At 39.1% G+C, this 12,633-nt stretch overlaps 1 protein-coding gene across 5 annotated transcripts in view; it reads right to left on the bottom strand.

Annotated features, from left to right (window-relative positions):
* ADGRF5 (adhesion G protein-coupled receptor F5) overlaps positions 1 to 12,633 on the bottom strand; it is a 216,851-nt gene that overhangs the window by 22,422 nt on the left and 181,796 nt on the right. For 4 of the 5 annotated variants that reach the window (XM_056563877.1, XM_056563878.1, XM_056563879.1 and 1 more), the window contains 4 exons: positions 9,089 to 9,298; positions 6,062 to 6,256; positions 2,640 to 2,798; positions 2,099 to 2,305 (listed from right to left, as the gene is read on the bottom strand). In XM_056563877.1, coding sequence (XP_056419852.1) covers positions 2,099 to 2,305; positions 2,640 to 2,798; positions 6,062 to 6,256; positions 9,089 to 9,298 — 771 coding nt within the window. The remainder of the gene's footprint in view (positions 1 to 2,098; positions 2,306 to 2,639; positions 2,799 to 6,061; positions 6,257 to 9,088; positions 9,299 to 12,633) is intronic. The other variant, XM_056563876.1, reaches the window with a different exon arrangement.

Genomic DNA, 12,633 nt, shown 5'->3' with positions numbered 1-12,633 from the left:
CAGCATTTGGAACAAAGTGTTCCGAACGCTGGAGCCGGCGCCGGGAGCTTGTAATGTCATAGCCCCGCCCCCGCATGATGTTACACCCCGCCCCCTCAATGCAAGTCAATGGGAGGGGGCGTGACTACCGTAACGCCCCCTCCCATAGACTTGCATTGAGGGGGTGGGACGTGACTCCATGAGGGGGCGGGGCCATGAATAACAAGCTCCCGGCGCCGGCTCCAGCATTCGGAACAGTTTGTTCTAAATGCTGAGCAGCCGAGTACACCTTTAGCTTTCAGATTAGGGACACGTCTATAGGTCATTACTGGGGGGGGGGGGGGGGGGGGGGTTTGACAAATTCAGAAATCTGCCCATGACAACTCTCCAGCACATGCCAGTGTTTTCTTATGATTCCCGTGATTTTGTGGGAAACTTCTGAGTATGTACTGATAAAGGCAACTCTCTTCTCTTGCCTGTGGGTACATTTTGTCTGTAACAAAGATGTCCTATCAATAGGCAGGACTCTCTCTGTTTACTTTTTTCTACTACCTTCCTTGGGTATCCTAATGTTTTAAAATTGTGCATCATTTTATTGAGTGCAGGTTGAACTCGCTCATCTTCACTAATTATTCCTTTCGCTCGGATCATCTGACTATAGGGCAATGAACGGATCATGCTTCGTGGATGATGACCGTATCATACCGTAGTGTGGAATTACAGTCGGTCGGCTTAGTATAGATGTCTGATGCTAATGTGTGTCCTGAGATGGAAATAATGGTATCCAGAAATTGTAGTGAGGAATTTGACACTGTCAGAGTGAACTGTATGCCTGTTAACATGGAATTGAGCTGTATATGGAATTCATCTAGTTGTTCTTTGGTACCCGTTCATATCAGGAAGATATCATCTATGTATCGCCACAAGTCCAGAACAAGGCTGAAGTGGGGAGACACATAGATGAGAGACTCTTCCATGTAGGTGATAAACAAATTGGCATAGGTGGGCGCCACGTTTGTCACCCATGGCTGTCCCTACCTGTTGGACACAATAGGTATCATTAAAAATGAAATAATTATTGGTCAATACTATCATAAGAAGATCAAAAATGAATTATAGCTTTTCTGGTGAAAAATCATCCTTGATCATTGACCTGACAGCATGTACGCCCCCATCATGTGGGATGGAGGTGTACAGGCTGACCACGTCTAATGATACAAGGAGAGCGTCATCTGGAATGTGTAAATGATTATGATGATTATTATAATGGGTGGATGGGCAAGTAGGCAGGGAGAGTGTTACTAGGGACAGCTTAGGGTTCACTCTCCCTGTCCCCCCAGTCGGTCATGGCAGATAGATAGATATATATGAGATAGATATGAGATAGATAGATATGAGATAGATAGATATGAGATAGATAGATATGAGATAGATAGATATAGATATGAGTTAGATATGAGATAGATAGATATGAGATAGATAGATAGATAGATAGATAGATATGAGATAGATAGATATGAGTAAGATATGAGATAGATAGATATGAGTTAGATATGAGATAGATATGAGATAGATATGAGATAGATAGATAGATATGAGATAGATAGATAGATAGCTAGATAGATATGAGATAGATAGCTAGATAGATATGAGTTAGATATGAGATAGATATGAGATAGATAGATAGATAGATAGATAGATATGAGATAGATAGATATGAGAGAGATAGATATGAGATAGATAGATAGATATGAGATAGATAGATAAAAGATAGATAGATAGATATGAGATAGATAGATATGAGTTAGATATGAGATAGATATGAGATAGATAGATAGATAGATAGATAGATAGATATGAGATCGATAGATATTAGAGAGATAGATATGAGTTAGATAGATTTTTTTTTTCTCTTCCCCTTCTGGCGACTGGGGTGGGGGGTGGGAGGGGGGTTAATGTAATACACGGTAATATTCTTTTTGTGAACTATGTCAATTGTATTTAATTTATTAACTGTTATATTATATAATAACATTTATTTAAATAATAAAAAAAAAAGATATGAGATAGATCGGTAGATAGATAGATAGATAGAATCTCTACATATTTTGATACTCACCAGTCCAGGCTACAGTCAGTATAGAATCTGGGATGGTCAGTGTAGATCTACAAGCAGTTAGATCATTTTTATAGTAGTCGCTGGGTATGAGGGTATTTTGTAAGTACCAGCTGATACTTTGCACTGAGGTGGCAGTACAACTACAGGACATGGTCAAGGTCTTTCCCTCTGAAATACTGTTCACACTTGAAGTCACAGTAGCAACATCTAACAGGAAAAAAAGAGAAGACATCATGAATGGTGTTACACATGTGCCAAGGTGCCATCGAGCAACCGGCCTCTTTGCACACAGAAGCCAACCAGTATTGATAAGAAATATTTTATCTTGTGTAGCGTTTTTAGTAACACCACATTATGCCACACACATGTGCTGCCAAGCCCTTACAATAGGGTGACATACGAGTCAGCAGTCATATCCCCAGAGGGCAGGTTTACAATAAAAAGATGGCAACTCCTCCCTCCCTCCCTCTGCACATGTCTCAGAGCATGCTCAGTGCACTCGCCCACAGAAGTCAATGAGTCTTCTGCCCCGTATACTTACATGTAGGTTGATATATCACATTGACATCAAGCTTCTCATTGGCCCCATTTCCTGTGTAACACGTGCAGGAATAGGTTTTAGACGTTGAACTGGGACAAGTTGCCGGATCTATTGTAAGTTGGTACGTCCAACAGGGAGAGCGGTTTACTGCAACTCCTGCTAAAAAGAAAAAGATGAAGGATCATGACGGGACATTTCATATAAAGACTACATAGGACACAGATATAACTGAAAATGGGATCTTAAAGGGATTATCCAGGAAAAAAAAAACTTTTTTTTTTTTGTATATATGAACTGGCTCCAGAAAGATAAACAGATTTGTAAATTACTTCTATTAAAAAATCTTAATCCTTTCGGTACTTATGAGCTGCTGAAGTTGAGTTGTTCTTTTCTGTCTAAGTGCTCTCTAATGACACCTGTCTCGGGAACTGTCCAGAGTAGAAGCAAATCCCCATAGCAAACCTCTTCTACTCTGTGCAGTTCCCGAGACAAGCAGAGGTGTCAGCAGAGAGCACTGTTGTCAGATAGAAAAGAACTACTCAACTTCAGCAGCTGATAATTATTGGAAGGATTAAGATTTTTTAATAGAAGTCATTTACAAATCTGTTTAACTTTCTGGAGCCAGTTGATATTAAAAAAAAGTTTTTTTTCCTGGAATACCCCTAGCCAGGATTCGGAACATTCAGTTCCGAGCGCAGTGTGTACGCTGCGGGGGTCGGCCATGCCCCCCGTGATGTCACATCATGCCCCCTCAATGCAAGTCTATGGGAGAGGGCGTGACAGCCGCCACGCCCCCTCCAATAGACTTGCATTGAGGGGGTGTAACATGACGTCATGAGGGGGCGTAGTCGACCCCCGCAGTGCGCACACATTGACAAAAAACATAATGCACTCAGATAAAAATGTCAGATCGCTGCATGTGTATGTGTAAATGTATTATAATAATAATAATTATATAATATTATCTGTTCAAACTATTTAACGGGGTTTACCAGTATTAAAACATAGTATTTAAATAAGATTATCACCCCAAGATATATAACTTACTAATATAGTGTTATCACTACTTGTACTGGCTTCAGCATGCCTTTGCTTAAAGGGTAACTTTCATCAAAAACACTTTTGATATATTATAGATTAATGTATGCAGAATAACTTTCCAATAGCATGTTATTAAAACAATATGCTTCTATTTAATTTTCCACTTTGAAAAAATGACCACTAGGGGGTCTTTATACCAGTCCTGGCCGCAAGCCTGTTTTTTTTTTTTTTTTTTTATAGATTTCTGACTCATGCTGGAGTCCCAAATTTCAGACTGCAGCCGGGACACAGACAATCTCAGCACTGCTCCCTGACAGGGAGCAGTACTGAGCTTGTCTGTGTCACGGCTGCAGTCTGAGATTTAGGACTCCAGCATGAGTCTGAAATCTATAAAAAAAAAAAAAGGCTTGCGGCCAGGACTGGTAGGGAGACCCCTAGTGGTCACTTATTCAAAGTTATTCTGCATACATTAATCTATAATATATCAAAAGTTTTTTTTAATGAAACGTACCCTTTAATTTACTGCTGACAGGAAGTTGTGTAGTCCTCTCATTGTCAGTGTGGTGTTGGTTTAGTAGCTCCCTGGCTCCTTCCTCTTTCATAAGATGATGCATCAGCCTCTGCTGTTCCAGAAAGCGTGGCTGGATCTTGTCTCAGAGCTCTAGCCCCACCCCCTGCATGATGTCATCACCTGGGACCAGCCCTACAGCCTACATAATTATCTCCCTGTCATAAACACATATAGCGTTATTGGAACATTTAGGGAAAATGATGTGGGGTTACAGCATGCTTCCCTGTGCTCAACAATGCAACAGAAAGAGGAGCAGACAGGAAATGGATGCAGCAAGGGTTGCAACCTCACTGACTACGGGATAGTCTGTTGTAAAATGAGATACGGGGCAGGGAACTGGCAGGAGTCCTATGGGAGGGGCGTAGGCAGGGTGGAAAGACATTGATAAAGAGCTGAAGGAAAGCAAAGTATTCTGGGAACTGCAGTACTGAGAAATTGCTCAGCCAGGAAGTACAACTAGGAAGTACAGGACTAAACCCCCCAAAATAAATAGATTTTAGTGATTTCAGAAATGAGACCGACAGATTAGCAAGGCCATATGCTTCTGCAGCATTTTTATGTTTTTTTTATTACCTCATGTCAGAGTACCCATTTAAAGTGCGTCGTACTCCGCTGCTAAGCGATTTCATGATAACATTGTACTAAGAAATTGATGCTGCTGTAATTACAGAATATATTTTCTGTATTGTCCTTAAAGGGGTACTCCAATGGAAAAAACATTTTTTTAAATCAACTGGTGCCAGAAAATTAAACAGATTTGTAAATTACTTCTGTTAAAAAAAATCTTAATCCTTCCATTACTTATCAGTTGCTGTATACTACAGAGGAAGTTCCTTTATTTTTGAATTTCCTTTCTGCCTGACACCTCTGTCCATTTTAAGAACTAACCAGAGTAGGAGCAAATCCCCATAACAAACCTATCCTGTTCTGGACAGTTCCTAAAATGGACAGAGGTGTCAGCAGAGAGCACTGTGGTCAGACAGAAAAGAAATTCAAAAAGAAAAGAACTTCTTGTGGATTATACAGCAGCTGAGGTTTGCTAGGGGGATTTGCTTCTACTTTGGACAGTTCCTGAGACAGGTGTCATCAGAGAGCACTTAAAAAAGAACAACTCAACTTCAGCAGCTCATAAGTACTGAAAGGGTTAAAGGGTACCTTTCATCAAAAAAACTTTTGATATATTATAGATTAATGTATGCAGAATAACTTTACAATTGCATGTTATTAAAAAATATGCTTCTTTCTATTTAATTTCCCACTTTGAAAAATGACCACTAGGGGTCTCCCTACCAGTCCTTTTTTTTTTTATAGATTTCAGACTCATGCTGGAGTCGTAAATCTCAGACTGCAGCCGGGACACAGACAAACTCAGCACTGCTCCCTGCCAGGGAGTTTGTCTGTGTCCCGGATGCAGTCTGAGATTTATGACTCCAGCATGAGTCTGAAATCTATAAAAAAAAAAGGACTGGTAGGGAGACCCCTAGTGGTCATTTTTTCAAAGTGGAAAATTAAATAGAAAGAGGCATATTTTTTAATAACATGCTATTGGAAAGTTATTCTGCATACATTAATCTATAATATATCAAAAGTTTTTTTGATGAAAGGTACCCTTTAAGCTTTTTTTTTTAAATAGAAGTCATTTACAAATCTGTTTAACTTTCTGGCACCATTTTATAAAAAATTTTTTTTTTTGCAGTGGAGTAACCCTTTAAATAATGTGGAACATACTTTTATTTTCCTTTGTTACTTTGATGTTCTGTATTATTGAGTTTCCCATAATGGGCCACATTAACAGATAATCGCCACCTACCTCCTACTGTCCCTCCCATGCAGGTCAGGTTAAAATCCGTACTTGAGCCTTGCGTACAGCACTGAAGTATAGGAGCCGGGATGCTATTACAGGCAACATTCGTGTTCAAGACTGTAAAAGTCAATGGCTGAACAACTATAGTCTGCTCCGACTGGTACGAGTTTGCAATGTCTTCTATTATGCAGGTATATTTTCCTATAAGCACAAAGAAAGATACTGTAAATACAAGAAGTCATGAAGTAAAGTATAAATATTTTACTAAAAAGGAAGAGTCTGATACACTTGGGGGCCATAAACTTTTGGTAACCTTACAGAATGACTTTTAGGGGAGGGTCATGTGACCTGCCCCTACAGTTTGCCTCCAGCTCAGTGTTTCCCAACCAGGGTGCCCCCAGATTTTGCAAAAATACAACTCACAGCATGCCCGGACAGCCTTTGGCTGTCCGGGCATGCTGAGAGTTGTAGTTTTGCAACACCTGTAGGCACCCTGGATGGGAAACACTGAGCTGGAGGCAAACTGTAGGGGCAGGTCACATGACCCTCCCCTAAAAGTCATTCTGTAAGGTTACCAAAAGTTTATGGCCAGCTCTAACCAAGCCCAGGTCAGCTCTTCCCCCCCTTCTCCCTATCACAGTACAGTGGCCACTGCACATGTCATGTCATCTCAACTGGCTCCAGAAAGTTAAACTGATTTGTAAATTACTTCTATTAAAAAAAAATCTTAATCCTTTCAGTACTTATGAGCTTCTGAAGTTGAGTTGTTCTTTTCTGTCTAAGTGCTCTCTGATGACACGTGTCTCGGGAACCGCCCAGTTTAGAAGCAAATCCCCATAGCAAACCTCTTCTAAACTGGGCGGCTCCCGAGACACGTGTCATCAGAGAGCACTTAGACAGAAAAGAACAACTCAACTTCAGAAGCCCATAAGTACTGAAAGGATTAAGATTTTTTAATAGAAGTAATTTACAAATCTGTTTAACTTTCTGGAGCCAGTTGATATTTTAAAAAAAAGTTTTTTTTCCTGGATAACCCCTTTAACCCTTCCAGTACTTATCAGCTGCTGTATGATCCACAGGAAGTTCTTTTCTTTTGGAATTTCCTTTCTGTCTGACCACAGTGCTCTCTGCTGACACCTCCGTCCATGTCAGGAACTGTCCAGAGCAGGATAGGTTTTCTATGGGGATTTGCTCCTACTCTGTCAGCAGAGATCACTGTGGTCAAACAGAAAAGGAAATTCAAAAAGAAAAGAACTTCCTGTGGATCATACAGCAGCTGATAAGTACTGGAAGGGTTAAGATTTTTTAAATAGAAGTAATTTACAAATCTGTTTAACTATCTGGCAACAGTTGATTTAAATAATAATAATAATAATGTTTTCCAGTGGAGTACCCCTTTAAAGGGGTACTCCGGTGAAAACCTTTTTTCTTTTAAATCAACTGGTGGCAGAAAGTTAAACATACTGTATTTGTAAATTACTTCTATTAAAAACTCTTAATCATTCCTGTACTTATTAGCTGCTGAATACTACAGAGGAAATTCTTTTCTTTTTGGAATGCTCTCTGATGACATCACGAGCACAGTTATCTCTGCTGACGTTATTATAATAATAATAACACTTTATTTATTGTTGTCCTTAGTGGGATTTGAACCCAAGTCCCCAGCACTGCAAGGCAGCAGTGCTAACCACTGAGCCACCATGCTGCCCTTAGCATACATCTGCTAAGCATGGTTGCTAAAATGGACAGAGATGTCAGCAGAGAGCACTGTGTTCGTGATGTCATCAGTGTTCCAAAAAGAAAGGAATTTCCTCTGTAGCATTCAGCAGCTAATAAGTACTGGAAGGATTAAGATTTTTTAATAGAAGTAATTTACAAATATGTTTAACTTTCTGCCACCAGCTGATTTAAAAGAAAAAAAGTTTTCACCGGAGTACCCCTTTAAGTCAATAGTTCTTTTTCTGAATCTCTGGGACTGATATTGCAGCCACTCAGGAAGATGGCTGCCCCCATAGTCGTTTCAATATTATAGAAATAATGGGGGAGATATTAAAAAAATTACTGTCATTTCTGTAACAGCGATATTGATCACACCATTTGTTTTTTTCCTCACATTTTCAAAGGTCTCTTGTGCTGCCTTTAATATATAGAAATATGAGAGAGTTCATTTTCGTGCTACTATTGTGTTTTTCTTTCCATGCCAAAATTGTAAAATTTGGCACCACACACACTACTGAGCCTCATTGTGACTTGTTTTAAAGGGGTACTCCACTGGAAAACATTTTTTTTTTTTTTTTAATCAACTGTTGCCAGAAAGTTAAACAGATTTGTAAATTACTTCAATTTTAAAATATTAATCCTTCCAGTACTTATCAGCTGCTATTTCCTCCACAGGAAGTTCTTTTCTTTTTGGATTTCCTTTCTGTCTGACCACAGTGCTCTCTGCTGACACCTCTGTCCATGTCAGGAACGGTCCAGAGCAGTATAGGTTTTTTTTTATGGGGATTTGTTCCTGCTCTGGACAGTTCCTTAAATGGACAGAGGTGTCAGCAGAGAGCACTGTGGTCAGACAGAAAGGAAATCCAAAAAGAAGAGAACTTCCTGTGAAGCAAAAAGCAGCTGATAAGTACTGGAAGGATTAAGATTTTTTAATAGAAGTCATTTACAAATCTGTTTAACTTTCTGGCACCAGTTGATTTAAAGAATTTTTTTTTCCAGCGGAGTACCCCTTTAAGGACATTACATAAAGTTGGATCAGCCTGTAGTGTGGTTTTCCACTGTGATTTTGAGTGTGACTCCATATCCAGACCTCCATGGGTTGATACATTTGATTTCCATTGATAGTTTTTGTGATTTTGTTGTCACATTCAACTATGTAAAGAGGAAAGTATTTCATACGATTAGTTCATTCGTTCAGATCCAGGATGTGTTATCTTAGTGTTCCCTTTATTTTTTGAGCAGTGTATTTCCACCAAGACTGACCACAAGTAGCTACAACAGGAGGATATGTAAATAATACAGCAGAATACTTACCGCCATTGCTCTGCGATACGCCATTGATGGTTAAGATGGATCGTGTGGTGTTGCCTGTGCTGCTTGTTGTATATGAAGTGTCCTGAATACGTTGTGTGCTATTGAAATACCAGGAAACACTAGAATACGAGGAGATGTTCACGCTGCACGTCAGGACCACATTGTCTTTGATGAAAATATTTTTTAGATTAACTGTGATGATACTCTGGCCTGTAGAAATAAGAACAAGAAATGAATATTAGGATGTGAAGTCCATCCCATGTAATGTACTGTATGTGACCACTAATTTACATTCAGAATTAATGTGCATAAAAAGTCACTTTGTAAATATACTCACTGGCAAAAAAAATAATCCAACCTGATAGAAAACACGTCCTGCAGTTATATCTCAGGCAGATATGTAAATAATTGGGTCTTGTCACAAGAGGGCATAAAATGCTTCCCCTGCTGCCCTATAAGAGGCTACTTTTAGGTAGTGTCCCCCGTGTTGAGACATTGTTGACTTCTAGAAAATTCTCTACGAATTCTCTGGACTAATAGAAGCAAGCTTCTATTAGAATAGAACATTACTTATCCTGTACTGATCCTGAGTTATATCCTGTATTATACTCCAGAGCTGTACTCACTATTCTGCTGGTGAGGTCACAGTGTACATACAGTACATTACTTATCCTGTACTGATCCTGAGTTATATCCTGTATTATACTCCAGAGCAGTACTCACTATTCTGCTGGTGAGGTCACTGTGTACATACATTACTTATCCTGTACTGATCCTGAGTTATATCCTGTATTATACTCCAGAGCTGTACTCACTATTCTGCTGGTGAGGTCACTGTGTACATACATTACTTATCCTGTACTGATCCTGAGTTATATCCTGTATTATACTCCAGAGCTGTACTCACTATTCTGCTGGTGAGGTCACTGTATACATACATTACATTACTTATCCTGTACTGATCCTGAGTTATTTCCTGTATTATACTCTAGAGCTGCACTCACTATTCTGCTGGTGAGGTCACTGTGTAAATACATTACATTACTTATCCTGTACTGATCCTGAGTTATATCCTGTATTATACTCCAGAGATGTACTCACTATTCTGCTGGTGAGGTCACTGTGTACATACATTACATTACTTATCCTGTACTGATCCTGAGTTATATCCTGTATTATACTTCAGAGCTGTACTCACTATTCTGCTGGTGAGGTCACTGTGTACATACATTACATTACTTATCCTGTACTGATCCTGAGTTATTTCCTGTATTATACTCTAGAGCTGCACTCACTATTCTGCTGGTGAGGTCACTGTGTAAATACATTACATTACTTATCCTGTACTGATCCTGAGTTATATCCTGTATTATACTCCAGAGATGTACTCACTATTCTGCTGGTGAGGTCACTGTGTACATACATTACATTACTTATCCTGTACTGATCCTGAGTTATATCCTGTATTATACTTCAGAGCTGTACTCACTATTCTGCTGGTGAGGTCACTGTGTACATACATTACATTACTTATCCTGTACTGATCCTGAGTTATTTCCTGTATTATACTCTAGAGCTGCACTCACTATTCTGCTGGTGAGGTCACTGTGTAAATACATTACATTACTTATCCTGTACTGATCCTGAGTTATATCCTGTATTATACTCCAGAGATGTACTCACTATTCTGCTGGTGAGGTCACTGTGTACATACATTACATTACTTATCCTGTACTGATCCTGAGTTATATCCTGTATTATACTTCAGAGCTGTACTCACTATTCTGCTGGTGAGGTCACTGTGTACATACATTACATTACTTATCCTGTACTGATCCTGAGTTATTTCCTGTATTATACTCTAGAGCTGCACTCACTATTCTGCTGGTGAGGTCACTGTGTAAATACATTACATTACTTATCCTGTACTGATCCTGAGTTATATCCTGTATTATACTCCAGAGATGTACTCACTATTCTGCTGGTGAGGTCACTGTGTACATACATTACATTACTTATCCTGTACTGATCCTGAGTTATATCCTGTATTATACTCCAGAGCTGTACTCACTATTCTGCTGGTGAGGTCACTGTGTACTTACATTACATTACTTATCCTGTACTGTTCCTGAGTTATATCCTGTATTATACTCCAGAGATGTACTCACTATTCTGCTGGTGAGGTCACTGTGTACATACATTACATTACTTATCCTGTACTGATCCTGAGTTATATCCTGTATTATACTCCAGAGCTGTATTCACTATTCTGCTGGTGGGGTCACTGTGTAAATACATTACATTACTTATCCTGTACTGATCCTGAGTTATATCCTGTATTATACTCCAGAGCTGTACTCACTATTCTGCTGGTGAGGTCACTGTGTACATACATTACATTACTTATCCTGTACTGATCCTGAGTTATATCCTGTATTATACTCCAGAGCTGTACTCACTATTCTGCTGGTGAGGTCACTGTGTACATACATTACATTACTTATCCTGTACTGATCCTGAGTTATATCCTGTATTATACTCCAGAGATGTACTCACTATTCTGCTGGTGAGGTCACTGTGTACATACATTACATTACTTATCCTGTACTGATCCTGAGTTATATCCTGTATTATACTCCAGAGATGTACTCACTATTCTTCTGGTGAGGTCACTGTGTACATACATTACATTACTTATCCTGTACTGATCCTGAGTTATATCCTGTATTATACTCCAGAGCTGTATTCACTATTCTGCTGGTGGGGTCACTGTGTACATACATTACATTACTTATCCTGTACTGATCCTGAGTTATATCCTGTATTATACTCCAGAGCTGTACTCACTATTCTGCTGGTGGGGTCACTGTGTACATACATTACATTACTTATCCTGTACTGATCCTGAGTTATGTCTTGTATTATACTCCAGAGCTTCACTCACTATTCTGCTGGTGGAATCACTGTGCATATACATTTTGTATTCTCCACTTGCCATAAGATAGACTGTGTATTAAATGGGTACTACGGTGGAAATATATATATATATTTTTTTTTTTTAAATCAACTGGTGCCAGAAAGTTAAACAGATTTGTAAATTACTTCTATTTAAATATCTTAATCCTTCCAGTACTTATCAGCTGCTGTATGCTCCACAGGAAGTTCTTTTCTTTTTGAATTTCCTTTCTGTTTGACCACAGTGCTCTCTGCTGACACCTCTGTCCATGTCAGGAGCTGTCCAGAGCAGGAGAGGTTTGCTATGGGGATTTTCTCTTACTCCGGCCAGTTCCAGACATGGACAGAGGTGTCAGCAGAGAGCACTGTGGTCAGACAGAAAAGAAATTCAAAAATAAAAGAACTTCCTGTGGAGCATACAGGAGCTGATAAGTACTGGAAGGATTATGATTTTCAAATAGAAATAATTTACAAATCTGTTTAACTTTCTGGCACCAGTTAATAAAAAAAAATTATAAAATAGTTTTTCACCAGAGTACCCCTTTAAATGTATCAAATACCAGTACTCAAATACCCAATACCCTCATTAT

Source organism: Hyla sarda, chromosome 3 (assembly GCF_029499605.1).
Source record: "Hyla sarda isolate aHylSar1 chromosome 3, aHylSar1.hap1, whole genome shotgun sequence".
NCBI lineage: Eukaryota > Metazoa > Chordata > Amphibia > Anura > Hylidae > Hyla > Hyla sarda.
The sequence above is the reverse complement of the archived record's forward strand: the minus strand, read 5'-3'. Positions and strand labels throughout refer to the sequence as shown.